We start from the raw sequence: 21433 nt of genomic DNA, 5'->3' as shown, positions 1-21433 counted from the left end.
TCTGTCAGGCCGAGGGGAAACAGCGTGTGTTTTCTATTTGGGCGGTCTCCATCTGAACAATCATCCGAGGGGTTGCCCTTCTCGGTTCTCTTTTGTTTATTTGTTAGTACTTCCTGTGCAACTACAACCTAAAAAAATGGCAAGAATTTACAATCGCCAGAAGGAAGGTTCCCAGCAATAATCGCAAGGGACCTCACAGGGCTCTTATCCACCACACACTCCCTGAGTTACTCAGATCTAGTTTAGTCTGCCTGTGCCTTTGTGAAAAGAAATTATTGGACTGGCCTCTTCCTTTCTCCGAGGGCATAAGGTAAAGCAGGGTCCCCAACCTGTGGGCATGGACTGGTACCTGCTGTCAGATCAGCCTTGGCATTAGGTTAGAAATAAAGTACACACCTGGTCTTAGATCTCTGGATATGTTCCAGTATCTCCCAGTTTATTGTCTATGGGAACTTGAATAGAATTTGTATCCTACCGTTGTGTAAAAATTATATAAATCTTAATTATGCTGAATTGGTTCATAATATTTTTCAGGTTTATTGTATCCTTCTACTTCTCTGTATATTCATGCTATTAATTTTTGAGAGTTTGATATTGAAACTCCAACTAAAAATCTTAATTTATCTACTTAAAAATAATTGCGATATATGACCTTGTTTTATATTTTCCAAGTCTCCTGTAAATCTGTTATCATATTTTCACAATTTAGAAAAGAAAAAAGAAAGAAAATAGTAAAATGATTAAAAAAAATAAATAAAGTGTACAATAAATGTAATGCAATTGAATCATGCTAAAACTACTCCTTGCACCCCTGGTTCATGGAAAAATTATCTTCAGCAAAATCGGTCTCTGGTGTCAAAAAGGTTAGTGTGGGAACCAGTGTGTACATGGAAAGTGGGGAGACTTCACCCTATAGGCTTTACACGGTAAAGCATCAAGTACAGCAAATGTCAGCCTAGGAGGGTCCTTTCATTGTTGCTGTTTTAGTTGCTGTTGCAACCCCATGGACTGTAGCCCACCAGCTCCTCTGTCCATGGGATTTCCCAGGGAAGAATACTGGAGTAGGTTGCCATTTTCTTCTCCAGAGGATCTTCTTGGCCCAGAGATCAAATGTGTGTCTCGTGCATTGGCAGGCAGATTCTTTACCATCTGAGCCACCAGAGAAGTCCTATGAATTTAATGTGGCACTAATCTCAAAACTCCTCCTTCCAATTCTGCTTTGCAGGGTTAGCGTTAGAGAAAAAAGATAGAGATTGACTTCCACTTAAATTGGGAAGTGGAAGTCTTCCACTTTCATTTTACAAAAAGGGAGATTTGAGTCCAGCCAGACGAAGCGATTACTCTAAAGACACATCGCTGGTGAGCTTTAAAAATACTCTGTTGTACTAGTTAATTCAATGATCTTTCTTCATAGCATACAATGAAAGTGAAAGTTGCTCAGTCCTGTCCGACTCTTTGCAACCCAATGGACTATACAGTCCGTGAAATTCTCTAGGTCATAATACTGAAGTGGGTAGCCTTTCCCTTCTCCAAAGGATCTTCCCAACCCAGGGATCAAACCCAGGTGGATTCTTTACCAGCTGAGCCACAAGGGAAGCCCTTATGTACAGTATATGGACTCAATTAAAGATTTTATTATATAATTAAACATTTGGTACCTTATCTTGAACATTCACATATTATACTGCAAGTCAGAAATTTTAGATCTATTACTACCTATGACTTTAGAAAGCCAGGTAACCTTTTTTTTTTTTTTTTGGCCTAAATTTACTAAGCTGAGAAGGAAACAAGAAGATTGGTTTAGATAATATCCAAATTGTTTTCCCAAATAAGTACAATAGAATTACATTATTCTACCAATGCTTTTCTGTATTTGGGGGAAATAACTTGGTTAAATCAAACATACTAAATGCAGAGGAGAGTGGAAGACAATTGGGCTGGGGCAGCCAGGAAACATATCTCCTGAATTCATTATGTGTCTCCAGCTGTGTATTATTCATCAAGTTATTTTAAATTAAACAAATATGAAGAGACCTTTCCCTTGCATAATGCCCTGTAAGAAGCAGAAGATCAAAAAGTATTTGGCCATTTGCATTGGACTGATGTAAATATTAGAAAATGTTACAAGAGAAAAGACAGTAAAAAAAAAAAAATGGAAGGGAGAGGTAAGTGAAGCTACATATGAAAATGAAGCAAGACGACAGAATATCAGAAATAGTCACAGTTGAGATGTTACAATTTAGGAGATGCTGATAATTATGATTCTAATGAAATAGTCATTCGAATTATTTCTCGAACTTCAGTTATTCAAGGGCTTCACTGGTGACTCAGACAGTAAAGAATCTGCCTGCAATGCAGGAGGCCCAGGTTCAGTTCTTGGGTCAGGAAGATCCCCCTGAAGAAGGGAATGGCAATCCACTCCAGTAGTCTTGCCTGGAGAATTCCATTGACAGAGGAGCCTAGTGGGCTACAGTCCACGGGGTTGCAAAGAGTCAGATATGACTGAGCGACTAACACGAATTAGTTATTCAAGGAGATCCTTAATAATTTTTACCAAAGAATCTACATTAAGATTTTTACTATTTGTCCTTAAATGCTTAATTTTTTTCAACCATGACAAAGATTCTTACTTCATTGTAGGTTCTATTCTCAGATTCTGAGGCACATCAATGGAAAACAAAACTCTCTGTACTTATACAGCCTACATGATATGGAGGAAGTCAGATGCTATACAAGAAAGATAGTAAGTAAGTAAACTGTAGAATATATTACACTATGATTAGAGTTACGGAAAAATACAGAAAATGAGGAAGATGAAGAACATACAGGGACTTCCCTGGTGTTCCAGTGGCTGAAACCCTGTGCTTCCAATGCAGGGGATCTGGATCCCATTCCTGGTCAGTTTCCCACATGCCTCAATGAAGACCTGAGAGCCACCACTAACACCCAGCGTAGCCAAAATAAACAAATGTTAAAAAGAATATAGAATGTACCGGAAAGGAGTTGGACATTTTCAATAAGGTAGTGAGAGTCAGCTTCATTAAGGACTTGCACACGGACTTGAAAGAGTCTGCAGAAATCTAGGGTAAGAATACTTCAGGTAAAGGGACCAGGAATCTCAAAGGCCCCGAGAGGCAAGCATGCTGGCTGTGACGGAGAAACTGCAAGGAAACCATTGTCATAAATCTAATGAGTGATGAGAAGAGACCCTCAGCTTGAAAGAGTAAAATTTTTTAGAGTAATACTCGGTTATTTTTATTTAATATTTCTGATGCATTAAATATTCAGTTTCTGGGTAAAAATAAAATCTATATATAAGACAAAAGACATAAGAAGACATGGCCACCTAAGCTCACTAAAGATTTAATAGCAAAGAACATCAGATTATTCTTGCCAGGAGAATTCCATGGACAGAGGAGTCTGTCAGACTACAGCCCATGGGGTTGCAAAAAATCAGATATTACTGGGAGACTAACACCCTTCTTTCAATCAAGATTATGGCATGCTATACTGGCCAGCAATTGTCTTGGTCAATATATAATTGTAAAGGTCTTTAGTTTTTTGGTTAGATTTTTTTTTTTTTTTTAACTCAGATACGTGGGAAGTCAAGGAGAGTTTTAGTAGAGGGCTGGTATGACTTGTTTAAACTGAAACTCCAATACTTTGGCCACCTGATGCGAAAAGCCCACTCATTAGAAAACACCCTTGCCGGGAAAGATTGTAGGCAGAAGACGATGACTGGATGGCATCACTAACTCAATGGACATGAGTTTGAGCAAATTCTGGGAGATGGGGAGGGACAGGGAGGCCAGGCGTGCTGCAGTCTATGGGATCGTGAAGAGTCAGACATGACTTAGCGACTGAACAGCTGCTTTGTAGGTGCTAGAAGACTACTTTGAAATTACTGCAATAACTCAAGCAAGAGGAGATGGTGATCCTTGAAGACGCAAGTGTTTTCCGTATCATGATCATTCCTGATCTTGAATTACCCTTGAGACATAAGGTCTACTAGCTGCTCTTTTCATTTTTCTGTCACTTGGAAAAGCGTGGATGTTTTCTGTTCATTATCAGGCACGATTCCACATTGGCTGTAATAGTAACAAGGAATGTATGGCATATTTTAGACAGCCTAGCTCTTGTTAAAATCATGCTTTCAATTTTCACTTATAGGTTATTGTTGCCTAGCCCATCTGTTCTAGATAAGTACAGCTGAACATTCAGCATCCAGAACTATTTTCTTTGATTATCATGATTTCTTCAACTCATGCATTCCATTTTAAGGATACAGGAGAAAAAAATTAAACCAAAAACAAAATTAAAAATACATGGCATCTTTTCAAAATCCCACCTTATGCCTTAATTTAACTCAGCTTTAATAACATTTTCATTTTCACATTTCTTTCCAGATAGTGACAACCCCAGTTAGTGTATTAGAAAAGTCATAGTCACTTCATGAAAATTTTTTCTCCTTCTCTTAGATTTTTAAATATTTAAAATCTACAATTTGTTCTTCAGCACAAAACTACCTACTATACTACTTTGTCTCCAGTGCCAAATTTATCGTCATTTTGGGGGAAAAGGCAAACAATAATAGTGTTAATTACACATGGCACATAATTTAAATGCCAAAGATTCTTTAATTAACATTTTTATTAAAGTGAAATCGCATAACAGTAACGATTTTAAAGTGAAAAATTCAGTGAACTTGACACAGTTTCTGTTCACATATTAATAAACACTAGAATATCTCCAGTAATTATGGAAATCCCCACTGGAAATATAAATAACACCAATGAGAAAGTTTAAAAAAAAATAAGAAAGAGACAAATCATCATACGAGGAAACTTATTTATGTTCCAATAATACCTTTTATAGTAATTTCTGAAAAATTGCTGAAAACTGCAAAACAGTCATCATAAAAATAATAAAACGTTTTGCATTACAAAGGAGAAGGCAATGGCACCCCACTCCAGTACTGTTGCCTGGAAAATCCCATGGATGGAAGAGCCTGGTAGGCTGCAGTCCATGGGGTCACTAAGAGTCGGACACGACTGAGCGACTTCACTTTCACTTTCTACTTTCACGCATTGGAGAAGGAAATGGCAACCCACTCCAGTGTTCTTGCCTGGAAAATCCCATGGATGGGGGAGCCTGGTAGGCTGCAGTCCATGGGGTCACACAGAGTCACAACTGAAGCAACTTAGCAACAGCAGCAGCAGCAGCATTACAAAATGTTAATACCTTAGTCAATAGGACAGGTTACTTTTTTATATTTATTAATCAGATCTTTTTTTTGATTGATAGTATTTAAAAAGATAAATCTTTCTTACCAAAGCAGATTCCCTACAATTTCACATTATACAAGATTCTCTTAGAGATATGGCAGACATATTATCTCGGTTATTTAATTAAGGAAAAAAAGATGCAACTAATGGTTTTTATGATGCTTTTGATCATAATCATGATGTTTAAAATAATAAAATGGATCTGATTTTAGTAAAGCATGTTTTTTTCTTTTTTTCATTTAGCTATTCAAAATATATTTCTATCTGTGTCTGATTCATTGCTAAAAGTGCAAGAATAAGTAGTGGAAACACAGCACATGTACTCCAGTGGCACTTTTTAGGACAAAATACAACTCTGGTATAGTCAGAAATTAAGATCTCCTGAAACACCAAGAATCCACAGCTAATCCAGGTAAATAGAATGGCAGAATGAAAATTCTACCATTGATAGAATGAAAATTCAAGGTCAGGTGTTCTGACTCCATTTCTAGGACTCTAATAATTAGAACACAATACTGATTACCGGATAGACGATAGACTTGGGGAGTATGGAAATCGAAGCCTTCCATCCTGTTTCTCAGTTAAGATTGAAGTTGGCTGAGCTCTCTTGATATTTTTTTCAGCAATTATTTTGACCTCAAATATGTCTCTTTTCTGTTTGGATTTATACCCTCCTTAGTATCTTACATACATCTCTCTGCTCCTCACCATTATACTGACAACTTCTTCTCACAAATACTGTATGAATGCACACTACAAAGTTGGTCGTAAATGTCTGACACATGGATCCATGCACAGTTGTGAGATGAGTCTTTTTCGGTAACTGTACTTCTGATTTGGAACCTGTTAAAATAAAATGCAATATGATAATTAGTACAAGCATAGGGAATACTGTTAATATCTACTGTCTCCACAATACTGGCATAGTTGGTAAAGATATGGGTTAAAAAGAGTTTCCGAAGTGCATATTATTGAAAAAAAACCTTGAATTTAAATTCAAATTTTCCAAATAGTAGCATAACAACTTTCACTATTAAGGCATAAAAAGGACTCAAAAAATTTTTAAGAAATACTACTAGTTGAAAATAAAATTAAATACTACTACTCTGACAAAAAAGAAAAATCATTTAATACTTTATAATATTAAATTATAATACATACTAATTCTTTACTTATCTTTAAACCTTTTACCTAGAGGTATACTTATGACTTACTCCTTGGAAGGAAAGTTATCACCAACCTAGATAGCATATTCAAAAGCAGAGACATTACTTTGCCAACAAAGGTCTGTCTAGACAAGGCTATGGTTTTTCAGTAGTCATGTATGGATGTGAGAGTTGGACTGTGAAGAAGGCTGAGCGCCAAAGAATTGATTCTTTTGACTGTGGTGTTGGAGAAGACTCTTGAGAGTCCCTTGGACTGCAAGGAGATCCAACCAGTCCATTCTGAAGATCAGTCCCAGGTGTTCTTTGGAAGGAATGATGCTGAAGTTGAAACTCCAGTACTTTGGCCACCTCATGCGAAGAGTTGACTCATTGGAAAAGACTCTGATGCTGGGAGGGTTTGGGGGCAGGAGGAAAAGGGGACGACAGATGGCTGGATGGCATCACCAACTCGATGGACGTGAGTTTGAGTGAACTTCGGGAGTTGGTGATGGACAGGGAGGCCTGGTGTGCTGCGATTCATGGGTTTGCAAAGAGTCAGACACGACTGAGCGACTGAACTGAACTGATACTTATTAAATAAAGTAGCAGTTTAGTAAAATTATTATTGGGTATATTTAGTGAGTAGACCAAGTAGAAGAGTTCTTGCTAATGGTGACTGAGAATTAAGTGAAGAATCACAGATATCAAGACCATTGAAAAGCAATTCAAACAACTTTCTATATTAAAAAAAAAATACTTATTATTTTATTTATTTGGTTTCTCTGAGTCTTAGTTGTGGCATACAGTATTTTTGGTTGCAACATGTGAAGTCTTAGTTGAGACATATCTAGTTCTCTGACCCGGAATTGAACCCGGGCCTCCTGCACTGGGAATGTAGAGTCTTAGCTACTGGACCACCAGAGAAGTCCCAAACAACCCTATATTTTTTAATACATCCTGAAGGTTGTATTGTTTTGCAATATAATGATAGACAATGAGAATTGGCCTTCCCCGGTGGCTGAGAGGGTAAGGTGTCTGCCCACAATGCAGGAGACCAGGGTTTGATCCCTGGGTTGGGAAGATCCCTTGGAGATGGAAATGTCAACCCACTTCCGTAGTCTTGCCTGGAAAATGCCATGGACGGAGGAACCTGGTAGGCTACAGTTCATGGGATTGCAGAGTCCTGAACGATTGAGCAACTTCACTTATGAGAATTACCATGAGTAAATAGAAGCATGGCTCTGTTCTATTTGCCCTTAGTTTCATAAGGGAGAAGTGTTAGTTATTTAGTCAAGCTCAAAGGGCATTACTGAGCCTCAGTGTAAAAGCTAAGGTCTGTACATCTTCATCCTGTACATCTTGTACATTCTGTACATATATCTCTTCTTGGTACTGAGGATGGAGGATTGAGAGAATTCTTCTGTTGAAATAATTAGGCCAAGGTCATGAAACAACTTTGATCCAGCCTCAGGGAGAATTCTGGCCAGTGTTCTTCTCCAAAATATCTTTTTGACATCTAAGAGATTTTGGAGAATGTACAGAGCCAGATTAAAATGACTGTCACTGATGAATAGTTACACATCAAGATGTTAATTTGGACCTACTCTTACGACTTTAGGGAGTCCACTAGTCAGTTTTTAAAATAACAAACGAAAACTCAACACAAACAAGTGCTATAGAAAAATAAGACATATATTTTGTCAAGGTCGTTCGTTAATAAATTCAATGTGCTTGGCCAAAGCGAGATAGTTCAGTGGTATAAAATCAAAGTGTGATCATACTCAACAGTTTGTACTATTCACACCCAATAGTGCTTGCCAGAAGCAAATGAAAAGCCACTCTGTAAAATTCAAATTAATTTTACAAAAGTTTAACATATGTTAAGTGCATTAAAAACAACAACAACAACAAAAACAATTCAGGCATAGACGAAAACAAATAAATAAATGAATAAAAATAAGAAGAAAAATGCGACTTCCCCAGTGGTCCAGTGGCTAAGCCTCCACGCTCTCAATACAAGGAGCCCAGGTTCGATTCCTGTTTGAGAAACTAGACTCCACATGCTGCAACTAAGTGTTCGCATGCATACTGTAACCAAAAAGAACCCGCATGTTACAATGAAGACCCCACCCAATCAGATAAATACATGTTTTTAATTAGAAGAAAAAGATAACAGAAATAGATACACATGAGTAAAAAACACTAGGTTATCAAACACAAATAGTAAAGCAACTATACAGTGTATTCTAGGAGTGAAAAGACAATATTGAGAATGTTTTGGAAAAGCTAAGAATTATAAATTGCAACTGGATAGATTTGAGAAATTATAAAACTTAAAAATTCATTAAACAAAGTTAAAAGTTTAATCAAGGCTTTTAACAGCAGTTTAACTGAAGAAGAGGAAAAATAACGAAACTGAAAGATGTACGACAGGTAAATAGGTTAAAGAAAAAAGACAAAACTATAGGAAAACGTAAATGAGACGTATAGGATATTGTGAATGGGTCTATAATACATTTAATTGGAATTATGGAAGGGTAGAAAGTCAGGAAAGAGCAACATTTGAAGCAAGTATGGCTGAAAACGTCAAAACTGAGAAAAGACATAAAACTTATATTGCTTTCAAATAATTGACCTTTCAAAAACAACAATAAAAATAGAATACATTATAATAATATCTTTGAATGCCTAAGAGAAAAAAGCTACAGATTTCTAATTTTATACTCAAAATATTTTTTAGAAAAGTTGAAATAAAGAGTTTTAGACAAGCACAGAGAATTCAACCATAAAACTTCAACTCTAAAGAAAATACAAATGTATTCTTCAGATTTTAAAAATGATTCAAAATGGAAGGTAGGAGAGGCAGAGAGGAATAAGAAGCAGTGAAAACCATGAATCTGTGGGGAAAATCTAATAAACTGCATAGATCTCTATTGTTTTCTAGGGCTATATTTTTATTGACTCCGAGATGACATCAATTGTTGGTTGGTTCCCATTTATTTAATTTAATACTGTGAAATAAATGCATCCGAAATGAGAATGTAGCAGAAAACCCAGCAGAAGCTGGAAAACAAATGACTATTTTGGTGCAGGGGTAAATGGAAAAAAAAAAAACTGCCCAACAGAAAAGACTAACAAAAAATGTGCATTTCTCAATCTTGCCACCAGGTGGAGTGTTATTGCCAGTGTTAGTCACTCAGTCGTGTCTAACTGCCACACCATGGACTGTAGCCCACTAGGATCCTCTGTCCGTGGAATTTCCCAAGCAAGAATACTGGAGTGAGTTGCCACTTCCTTCTGCAGGGGATCTTCCACACCCAGGGATCTAAACCGGGTCTCCTGCACTGCAGGTAGATTCTTTACCATCTGAGCCACCAGGCAAGGTGGAAGGTGGGAGGAAAAAATTATATCCCCAGGATGATGAACCCCAAGCTGCTTACTCATACAATTTCTCTATCTGAACCCATGGTAAAAAGCATGTGCCAGACACTGTGCCAAGTGATCTTACTTTTATCTCAAAATCTATAGAGGTAGGAATTATTTTCATTCTCCTTTACAGATTTGGAAAGGGGGACACAAATAAGATTAAGCAACTTGTCCGGTTCCACACAGTGAGAGGACCAGAATTAGGCTGAAAACTGACTTCAAAGCCCTGCTCTTAACCACATCTTTACACTGAGTGATTGCTCCTTCCTGGGAAGCTTCGAACACACGCCCTCCTGGTAAGAAGGCTGAGGAACCACTTGTGTTGATATCTTGAAGTGACCACTCAACACTTTTTGACCTGTAAGTCCTCCTCTATTCTCTTGTTTTACTTTTTTTTTCCCTGGCTTGGTGTCTCTTCCCTATGTTTCTTTTTCTCTCTCTTCCTTATTATGGCCAACAGATTGGATCCTTAACTGTGTGACATGCTCTTACCTCTCTGAGAGAAGGTATGAAGCTTTGTCTCTCTGGATACTTACAGGTTAGACAACAAGGTGGAGCCATCCTCCCAGAGCCATGGTTCTTCTGTCTGACGGCGAGAAAGCCCTATCCAAAATGAATGATCAGGCTGGGAAGACACTTGCCTTGATATAAACTCCTGTAAGGAAACATAAATACAAGTCAAGGAGAAAGAAGGAGAGACAGTGAAGGACAGAGATGATAGAGACAGGTAAGATACAGAGAAAGACTGTTAGGAGATTTTGAGAGACAGAGATTGAATCACCTTGATGGAGGATGCATGCGTATACTGGCATCAGCCTAGATAGACGTGCCAATTCTTGAATGCCACTCACTGTCTCAAAAAGCATATCTCATTTTTTCAGAGTCCTTATCATTTAATTTGCCAACAAAGAATAGATCCTTCTTTTACATATAGCTGTCCCAGCTTTCCCAGAACAACTTATTGAAAAGATTGTCTTTTCTGCATTGTATATTTCTGGCTCTTTTGTCATAGATTAAGTGACCAAAGGTGCATGGGTTTAATTCTGGGCTTTCCATCCTATTCCATTGATCTATATTTCTGCTTTGGTGCCAGCACCATACTATCTTGATGACTGTATAGTCTGAAGTCAGGGAGCCTGATTCCTCCCTCTCTGTTTTTTCTCCTCAAGATTGCTTTGGCTATTTGGGCTCTTTTGTGTTTCCATACAAATTGCAAAAATCTTCTAATTTTGTGAAAAATGCCTTTTGTAATTTAATAGGAAAATTTCATTGAATCTGTAGATTTTGGGGGGTAGTATAGTTATGTTCACAGTACTAGTCTTCCAATTCAAGAACATGGTGTGTCTTTCCATCTGTTTGTGTCATCTTTGATTTCTTTCATCAGTATCTTATAGTTTTCTGAGTACGGGTTTTTTGCCTCCATCAGTTCAGTTCAGTTCAGTCGCTCAGTCGTGTCTAAACTCTTTGTGACCCCATGGACTGCAGCACGCCAGGCCTTCCTGTCCATTACCAACTCCCAGAGTTTACCCAAACTCATGTCCATAGAGTCAGTGATGCCATCCAACCATCTCATCCTCTGTTGTCCTATTCTCCTCCCGTCTTCAATCTTTCCCAGCATCAGGGTCTTTTCAAATGAGTCAGCTCTTCGCATCTGGTGGCCAAAATACTGGAGTTTCAGCTTCAACATCAGTCCTTCCAATGAACACCCAGGACTGATTTCCTTTAGGATGGACTGGCTGAATCTCCTTGTAGTCCAAGGGACTCTCAAGAGTCTTCTCCAACACCACAGTTCAAAAGCATCAATTCTTCTGCACTTTCTTTGCCTCCATAAGTTAGGTTTATTCTGAGGTATTATCCTTTCTATTGCAATGGTAAGTGAAATTAGAACACTCCCTAACTCTATATATAAAAATAAACTCAAAATGAATTAAAAACCTAAATGTAAGGCTGAACACTGTAAGTCTTAGAGAAAAGCATAGGCAGAACACTCTGACATAAATAGCAGTAAGATCTTTTTTGACCCACCTTCTAGAATAATGAAAATAAAAACATATGAAAATAGATAACAAATGAGACCTAATTAAACTTAAAGCTTTTGTACCACAAAGGAAATCATAAGCAAGACAAAAAGACAGTCCTTAGAATGGCAGAAAAATTTGCAAACAAAACAACTGACAAGGGGTTGATCTCCAAAATACACAAACAGCTCATGCAACTCAGTATCAGCACAACAGACAACAGAATAAAATGGGCATAAGACCTAAAGAGACAGTTCTCCAAAGAAGACATACAAATGGCCAACAAATCCGTGTAAAGATGTTCAACATCACTAACTATGCTAAGTCGCTTCAGTCGTGTCCGACTCTGTGTGACCCCATAGACGGCAGCCCACCAGGCTCCGCCATCCCTGGGATTCACCAGGCAAGAACACTGGAGTGGGTTGCCATTTCCTTCTCCAATGCTTGAAAGTGAAAAGTGAAAGTGAAGTCGCTCAGTCGTGTCCAACTCTTAGCGACCCCATGGACTGCAGCCCACCAGGCTCCTCCATCCATGGGATTTTCCAGGCAAGAGTACTGGAGTGGGGTGCCATTGCCTTAGAGAAATGCAATTCAAAACTACGATGAAGTATCACCAGTCAGAGGTGACACCAGTCAGAAGGGCCATCATCAAAAAACTACAAACAATAAATTCTAGAGAGGTTGTGGAGAGAATGGAACCCTCCTACACTGTTGGTAGGAATGTAAATTGGTACAGCCACTATGGAGAACAGTATGGAAGTTTCTCAAAAAACTAGAAGTAGAACTTCCATATGACCCAGCAATACCAATGCTGGACATATACCCAGAAAAAACAGTAATTCGAAATGTCACATGCACCTCAATGTTCATTGCAGCACTATTTGGAATAGCCAGGACATTATAGCAACCTAAATTTCCATCAACAGAGAAATGGATAAAGAAGATGTAGTACGTAAAAACAACGGAATATCACTCAGGTATAAAAATGAATGAAATAGTGCCATTGGCAGAGACATGGATGGACTTAGAGATGGACTGCCATACACCATGAAGTAAGTCAGAAAGAGAAAAATAAATACCATATAATGTTGCTGATATGGGGAATCTGGAAAAAGTGATACAGATGAACTTATGTGCAAAGAAGAAATAGAGACACAAACATAGAGAACAAATTTAAGAATACCAAGGGGGAAAGGAGAGAGGGATGACTTGAGAGATTGGGATTGATATATAAATATATACTTGTGCTCAATGCTCGTGCTCAGTCACTCAGTCGTGTCTGACTCTTTGCCACCCTATGGACTGTGGCTTGCTGAGCTCCTTTGTCCATGGGATTCTCCAGGCAAGAATACTGGAGTGGGTTGCCATGCCCTTCTCCAGGGGAATCTTCCTGACCCAAGGAACCCAGGTATCCTGCATCTTCGGCATCACAGGCAGATTCTTTACCACTGAGCCACCAGGGGAGTCCCATACATACATGCCTATGTATAAAAGAGATTACTAATGAGAGCCTACCATATAGCACAGGGAACTCTACTCAATGGTCTGTGGTGATCTAAATGGAAAGGAAATCTTAAAAAAAGGGGACTCTGTTTTATAGCAGAAACTAACACAGCATCCTAAAGCAACTATACTCCAATAAAATTTAATATAAATAAATAAATAAATAAATCCTTGATGTCAAAATTGTGCTTCCTGCATTCAATCTACCAGAATAAATCCAAGAACGACAGAGTCTGTAGGCCATGTTCATGGATGACAGGCTACTATCATCGCCACAATTTTAATTGAAAATATAAGTTCATATAGCCTTTGTCAAGAAATGCTTCGCAGAGTTAGATGACTATCTTTTTTTTTTTTTTATACATGATATTTTACATGTTTCAATGCCATTCTCCCAAATCTTCCCACCCTCTCCCTCTCCCACAGAGTCCATAAGACTGTTCTATACATCAGTGTCTCTTTTGCTGTCTCATATACAGGGTTATCGTTACCATCTTTCTAAATTCCATATATATGCATTAGTATACTGTATTGGTGTTTTTCCTTCTGGCTTACTTCACTCTGTATAATAGGCTCCAGTTTCATCCACCTCATTAGAACTGATTCAAATGTTTTCTTTTTAATGGCTGAGTAATACTCCATTGTGTATATGTACCACAGCTTTCTTATCCATTCATCTGCTGATGGACATCTAGGTTGCTTCTATGTCCTGGCTATTATAAACAGTGCTGCGATGAACATTGGGGTACACGTGTCTCTTTCCCTTCTGGTTTCCTCAGTGTGTATGCCCAGCAGTGGGATTGCTGGATCATAAGGCAGTTCTATTTCCAGTTTTTTAAGGAACCCTATCAAGCTACCAACAGTATTCTTCACAGAGCTAGAACAAATAATTTCACAATTTGTATGGAAATACAAAAAACCTAGAATAGCCAAAGCGATCTTGAGAAAGAAAAATGGAACTGGAGGAATCAACTTACCTGACTTCAGGCTCTACTACAAAGCCACAGTTATCAAGACAGTATGGTACTGGCACAAAGACAGAAATATAGATCAATGGAACAAAATAGAAAGCCCAGATGACTATCTTAAAACAGTTTAGTTCTACTACACTTTTTATGAATAAGTAACCTAGGGGTTAATGATCATATTTGAATTGTTGACAAATATAACTCAACAAAGTGGCAATTATAGGAAGGTCTAAAAGCCAGACAGACTTCCAGTCCCATGCCCCCTTTTTTTTGCCATACATTTACTTCCATTAATTTTTATGTCAACTACAACTGTGGGGAAAACAAAACAGAAACACAAAAATTGAGAGTAGTAAAAGTAAGTATAGAAGTTGTAGGTTGTTCAGATTTATAAGGTAGAATATTCCCTGACTATTAACTCCTCCTCGTATCTCATCTGAGTTCTATCCTTCAGGCAAGATGCATTGTAAGTTGCTCTTTTTCTGTGCAATTTTTATGTCTACAGGAATTTCTCTCTCTGAATTTCTATGGCATTTGGTGCCAATACAAGATATTTAACTTTTAACAGCTGTTGAGTCGTTTCTATTTTCTTAAAAATTACTTGAGCATGGCTAGAAGTTTAAACCTCTTTGCCTTTCCCAGTATCTTGCAAGGAATAAATTATTTATAAGTATATATTATCATAGCTTGATAATTATGGTGATAAGGGGAAGAACCTTCTATTTCACTGTACCACATTTAAAACCTAAAGTCCAAACCCACAAAAATGAGTGTGGCTTGATTATTAGAGTCAACTTGGAGTTGTGTTTAAAGGATTAATTTTAAAGTGTAATGTACTGGAGTGGGTTGTCATTTCCTTCCCAACCCAGAGATCGAATCTGGGTCTCCTGCATTGCAGGTGAATTCTTTGCCAACTGAGCTAGCAGGGAAATCCAAAATGTATTCATATTTTAATTAATTAAAAAGAAAAGCGTGTATTATATACTTTACTCAATATATGCTATTATTATAATTATGGAGAATACGTAAAGTTACTTTCTCTTAGGGAAAATAGTTATCTGGAAACTACCTCTACTTTTCTGCTCAGTATAGACCACAGATATTACAACCAAAATCTACACTTACCAACTCTTTTGAGCTGTCTATCTTCAGGAGATGGGAGCCCAGTTGAAAGCATTGTCTTTTACTTCCATCCCAGGAATCTAATAGTGTGCTAAATAGATAACAGCTATCCTCATGTGTGATCCAGTTAGGGGGACAAGAGCTAGAGAAAACTCCTGGAAATAAAAGATAAATACAGTGAGTTTCATACTATGAATGGTACTTCAGTACAGGTACCATTAATCCTAAGGACATAATAATCAATAAATTGCCATGAATATATTTCATTTTCAATTCAAACTATATAGATATAACTTTACAGAAGGGATCATATTAAAACCCCTTATTCATTTACAGCTAAAAAATAACTGAGTGGCTACAGTGTTTTAGACTATCAACTCTCCTTTCTTTCTTGTCTTGTCTTGCATGCCTTTACAGTCAGCTCAGAACTCCTTTTCTCCATGATAACTCTCAAAATAAACCAATGCAATGTCAGTCATTGAGATACACAATAATTTCATGTTGACTTATTTTACAAGTGTGACATCTATTTCAGAATGCAATTCACCAAATAAGAAAAGTATTAGAGCACTCATTCACATTACAGAGTAATGTGATAAAGACAGTGAAGAGGTATGTGTCCAGAGATGGAAAATTAAAGTCCAAATATTGTCATACTCAATAACAGTGCAATTAGGAATTAAAGTCTACTGTATACAAAATGGTAATTAAATCAATTAATTTGCATAATTAAAGAAAAACAAACTTAACTGGTTTTGTATGGCAAAACCAATACAATATTGTAAAGTAATTAGCCTCCAATTAAAATAAATAAATTTACATAAAAAAGAAACATTTTTTAGGTTTATAGATATTAAACATATCTATGAACCTTTAAATTCTTAGCAACACTTTACCTTCTTTCCTTTTTCTATTCTGTTTTTTTTTTTTTAACCTTTTCTGGTGTCCTATTTCTTATTTTAACTATATCACTTTAAAACGTCTTTTCCCTATGGTGTGAGAACACATTATGTTTCTTCAAATCAAATTACACAAACCTCTAAAAGCTTAAATATGTGAAAAATCAGTGACGTGAAAAAAATCCAACTAAGTTGGAGATTCAGCTAAGTTCATAAGGTATTTATGCTATCACTTTGTAATCTGGATCTCCTGCATTGCAGGCAGATTCTTTATTATCTGAGCCCCTAGAGAAGCCCTTGTATATTACAGAAGACTTATTTTACTGAGATAATATTGCTGTGGGCTTTATTAGAATGCAGAATCACCACATGTAAAAGTACTTTCTTCATCCCCTGCTCCAAGCCTTGGTACCAAAAATTAAGCCTTCTGAATCAAGGATTTTATTAATCCTTAATTCTGCCCTTGCCTGTGGTCGTGAGAGCCTTGGTAGGTATCACACTATCTTCTAAAGATGATTGTGTGTGTTGACTCTGGTTGTCTTTATTTCTTGATGGAAAGCTGTCACTCTTCAACAGGTTGTTCCCTGAACTGGATCTCCAAATACCTTCATATACCAACAACAATAGTAATGACAGAAAAAAAAAAAAAAAAGTCATTTTTACTATGTTTGAGAATTAAAATTCAAAAACCTATATTTTTGTTGGAATATAAAGGGACGAATTCTTGATTAGTGATAAATAATGGAGAGGATGATGGAGAGGTAGAGACAGATGGTAGATATATAGGTGATAGCTTGAATAGATGGAAAAAAGAAATAACTTCCATAAAGAAGATTTAATACAAAAGATAAAAATGAAGTAGATAGGAGGATGGGGGAAAGTAAGAGGCAAATGGAATATAGTCCTTTGGTACCATGATGGATTTGAAATAGTAATAAATCTTCTTTATTATAATATTTTAAAAATGAGAGTTCCTTGAGAATCTGCCAGGTGACTATAACATAGAATGTATTCAATAAACACATGACTAGTTAAGAAATCTTTCATGTTTTCATATACCCTTTTCAAAGGCACAATAATACTTTATCCAAAATGGAATTCATGAATGATAAAATCTAAGGAAATGTATTCATCTATTACAAAATAACTACCTAGAATTTCATAAGTGCTTTGAGTATTTCCTGATATTATCCAAAGGAGTTTAAAGACAGGTGTAAAACAATTTCCTTAATTCATGAGATGTAAAAAATAGCTTAAATTCTTTAGGGAATTAATCTCTTAGGAAGATAAGCACCAATTGCACTTCCTTCACCTCCACTGGTTTCCTTTCATTAATTTATCCTAGGAATTTCACAGCTTTGAAACCAGCTATTCAAGCAGATCTTGTAGATAAGAGTATGAGTTATCAAGACAGATCACCTGCATTTCTAATCATGGTCCTAATGTTAACTAGTTTATGACCCTAGAAATAAAGTTAGAACTCATAACATCAATTCAAAGGGTCGGTATTCAGATCCAGGTAGATTATGTTATACTCTTAAGAGAGTACCTGAGGGACTTCCCTTGTAGTCCAGTGGTTAAGACTTGACTTTACAGTGTAGGGGGTATGAATTCTTCTATCCCTGCTCTGGGAACTAAGATCCCACATGCCTTAGGGCCAAAAAAACAAAACATAAAACAGAAGTAACATTGTAACAAATTGAATAAAGACCTTAAAAATGGCCCACATTAAAAAAAAAAAAAGTTTCCTTAAAAGCGCGCCTGAAACATCATAAATGCTTATTAAATGTCTATTGCTGTTCATCTTCCCCACCAATACTTACCCGAGGTACTCAGGACCACAGTTATCACCAGCATCACTGAGCATAAAATGCCCAGAGTCACAGCAATCAGACGCCAATGAGAGGATGCAGCACAAAGCCCTAGAAAGCCAAAGGGAGCAGAAACTGAATCAAGAAACAGGATGACTAATCACTGAGCACTTCAGTTCTGCAGTTCATCAAAATCTGATACCCAGATAACCTACTCATCTAGGGTTAGTCTGAATTTTTCTCCCTCTTTAGTGTACCTCTTCAGGGTCAGCAACTGTAATTTGAGCACAGTGCCTTGAGAGCTGTACACTCCTAATTTCAGCTCCACATTGATATCTATAGGTTTTGACACTACCAGGATGCCCATCCATTCTTAGAAGAGACAGCTTAATGCAACAGAAATAACACTGGTTAGGAAGGGTAATCTTCCTCTTTCACTTATTTCTTGCCTGTCACTGGGCAAATTACTTCTTCCATTTTTCCATTTCTCTTTGTGAAAAATTAGGGTAATGATGCATCAAAGAATGACTGTGAGAATCAACACAAGTAAAAGCACCTAGTTTAGAGACTACTAGCACATTATAGGCAACCCACAGTTTGTCCACACACACCTATAAACACACACATGCCTTCCTATCTCTTGCTTCACCATGTTTTTCCATTCTTCCCCAGTAGGTTGCCCAAGAAAACAAAACTGTGTGACAAGAGGAAAATAATTGTGCAATGGGAATGACCAGAAAGCAGAAGAAAGCAAATGCTGATGTCAAAACCTGTGAATAATCTCTTTCTTGATAACAGGAAATTCACTTTATATTAATATCACCACATCAAGACTGAGAATAAGCAATAAGAGCATTTCAGAGAACTGTCAAATAGAAGACTCGTAGAGGAGATTAAATTGCTCACTCAGTGAAGAGAGAAATATTTTAACGCCCTTCTCCAGATTTCACTTTTTTTACATAATGTCTAAGATTCATGTCCTGATAATGGAATCTTTTATCTAACTCATATATATTTCTTCACTGTTACACAAAGAACATTTTTTTTTTAGAACTTTTTGTTTAAATTTTTTTTTCCCAAATCAATCTCATGATACACATAAAAAAATCAGATTTGGGATTCTAAACCATTTGACTTCTTTTATTTTTAATTAAACTTTTTATTTTGTATTGGAGTACGGCTTCTCTGGTGGCTCAGTGGTAAATAATCTGCCTGCAATGCAGGAGCCATGGGAGACATGAGTTCGATCTCTGGGTGGGGGTTATTCTTGTCTGGGAAATCCCATGAGGTTGCAAAGAATCAAATACCACTGAGCGACTAAGCACAAAAAAATGAAGTATATTGAAGTATAGTTGATTAACAATGTTGTGATATTTCAGGTGGACAGCAAAGAGACTCAGCGATATCTACACATGTATCCATTCTCCCTTGAACTCCCTCCAGTCCAGGCTTTCACATAACATTGAACAGAGTTCCCTGTGCTATACAGTAGGTTCTTATTATCTAAACCCTGACCTCTGACCACCCTTTGGCCTTTTCCACAAAATCCTGTTGTTTTTCCTGTCTTCTTTCTTTTCTTTTCTAACTCCAATATCCTGATGTTGTTCATATGCACTTCTTTACATTCCCTTAACCTTCATTCTACAATTTACTATTTTCTGTCAAACAAGTCACTCTTATTGAAATTCCTTCATCTTTGCATTTCATCACATTTATCATCAACTCCTTACTTTTGAAACATCTGTCTCTATAGAACAGAAAAAGTGTGAGTATTTTCTATCATCATAATAATTAACTTCAATGCAGTTGATCCTTGAACAACACAAGGTTTAGGGGCACTGGTCCTCCCCACACTCTACCTTATAGTTGGCCCTCTATATCTGCAGTTTCTCCATATTCACAGTTTGGCATCCATGGATTTAACCAACTACATATCATCTAGTAGTGTGCTATTTACTTTTGAAAAACATTCATGTATAAGCGGATCTGTGCAGTTCAAACCCGTGTTATCCAAAGATCAACTGTGCTAATGACTAGCCATTGAATGGTTGCCCAGAGAACAGTCTTAGTGCTCATTCAAATTATCTTCAGTGACTTCTGAAAACCTTTTAAAATACATTAATAAAAGCCTGGAAAATCAGAAGTCTGTCCAATTTTTTCCACTTCTAGTTTTAGTTATAAGAATGCGAATGTTGAAGTCAGAAACAAAAATATATATACCTTTCTCGGAGACTACAGATCTCCTGGTGATGTTGCGAGAGCTGAAGTCTAATTGAGTATATCCATCTTCATCCAAATTTTCTACTGAAGATTGATATTCCATTGTTCTACTGGGTTCCTGAATTGACACAGCATCTGAGAGATTTCTTCTCTCTCCTAAGACAACTGCCTGTGGACAAAAGAGGATCTGTGAGTCAGATCATGTGGGAGATGCATTTATTAGGCTTAAACAAGTTGAGCTAAAGTAGTCCAACCAGATACCCAAAAGCAGGAAATGAAAAACTATACTGTGGTAATTTCCCATTGGTACCTTTAGATCCTGTTTCAGAGACTGATGACTCCTCAGAAAATTATAAGGTAGGACTTCCCTAGTGGCTCAGTGGTAAAGAATCCACCTGCCAATGCAGGAGACATGGATTCGATCCCTGATCCAGGAAGATTCCACATGCTGAGGAGCAACCAAGCCCACCTATCATAACTGTTGAACCTAAGCTCTAGAGCCCGTGCTCTGCAACAAGAGAAGCCACTGCAATGAGAAGCCCGCACACAGCAACCAGAGAGTAGTCTATGCTCTCTGCAACTAGAGAAAAGCCTGTGCAGCCATGAAGACCCAGTGTAGCTAAAAATAAATAAAATAAAATAAATTTTTAATTATTTAAAAAATTATAATGCAGCACAATAGATAGATCTTTGTTTCAGACCAAACGTAAGAAAAATAAACCAATTAATATTTTATGCTGCTTTCACTATTCTCACATCTGAATTGGACATCATTAAAGGATTTGACCTATGTAAACCTAAAACAATTTTAGTTCGTTGAGTTCACCAATACAGTGTTATAACCATTCATTCATTCATGTACTGGCTCTATCAATAAACATTTATCAAATGCTCATATTTTAAATTGACAGTAGCTGGGGGACAAAGGGATCAATGATACCTGTGAAGAAGCTCACTGAATAATAGAGCAAACCCACAGATGGGTGTATGGAGGATGCCATAAGGAGATACATTGTTGTAACAACAGAGAGAGGAA

At 37.1% G+C, this 21433-nt stretch overlaps 1 protein-coding gene across 6 annotated transcripts; it reads right to left on the bottom strand.

Moving 5' to 3' along the window:
* Positions 1–39: 39 nt before the first annotated feature.
* CLEC7A (C-type lectin domain containing 7A) lies at positions 40–20708 on the bottom strand. 6 transcript variants are annotated; one of them, XM_061417904.1, is made up of 7 exons: positions 20398–20691; positions 18190–18288; positions 16834–16971; positions 15471–15622; positions 10393–10511; positions 5994–6128; positions 40–128 (listed from the first exon to the last, which is right to left on the bottom strand). In XM_061417904.1, exons 1-6 carry the CDS (start codon positions 20498–20500, stop codon positions 5996–5998), a joined length of 744 nt encoding a protein of 247 aa, XP_061273888.1. In that variant the 5' UTR covers positions 20501–20691; the 3' UTR covers positions 40–128; positions 5994–5995. The 6 variants fall into 6 exon arrangements, with proteins under 6 accessions (XP_061273888.1, XP_061273887.1, XP_061273886.1 ...); XM_061417903.1 differs by lacking the exon at positions 40–128 and adding an exon at positions 3999–4088 and having other exon boundaries at positions 20398–20689; XM_061417902.1 differs by lacking the exon at positions 40–128 and having other exon boundaries at positions 4633–6128; positions 20398–20687.
* Between the last annotated feature and the right edge of the window lie 725 nt (positions 20709–21433).

The sequence above is a fragment of the Bos javanicus genome, chromosome 5, assembly GCF_032452875.1.
Source record: "Bos javanicus breed banteng chromosome 5, ARS-OSU_banteng_1.0, whole genome shotgun sequence".
NCBI classification, from domain to species: domain Eukaryota; kingdom Metazoa; phylum Chordata; class Mammalia; order Artiodactyla; family Bovidae; genus Bos; species Bos javanicus.
This window is presented reverse-complemented; position numbering and strand designations above follow the sequence as displayed.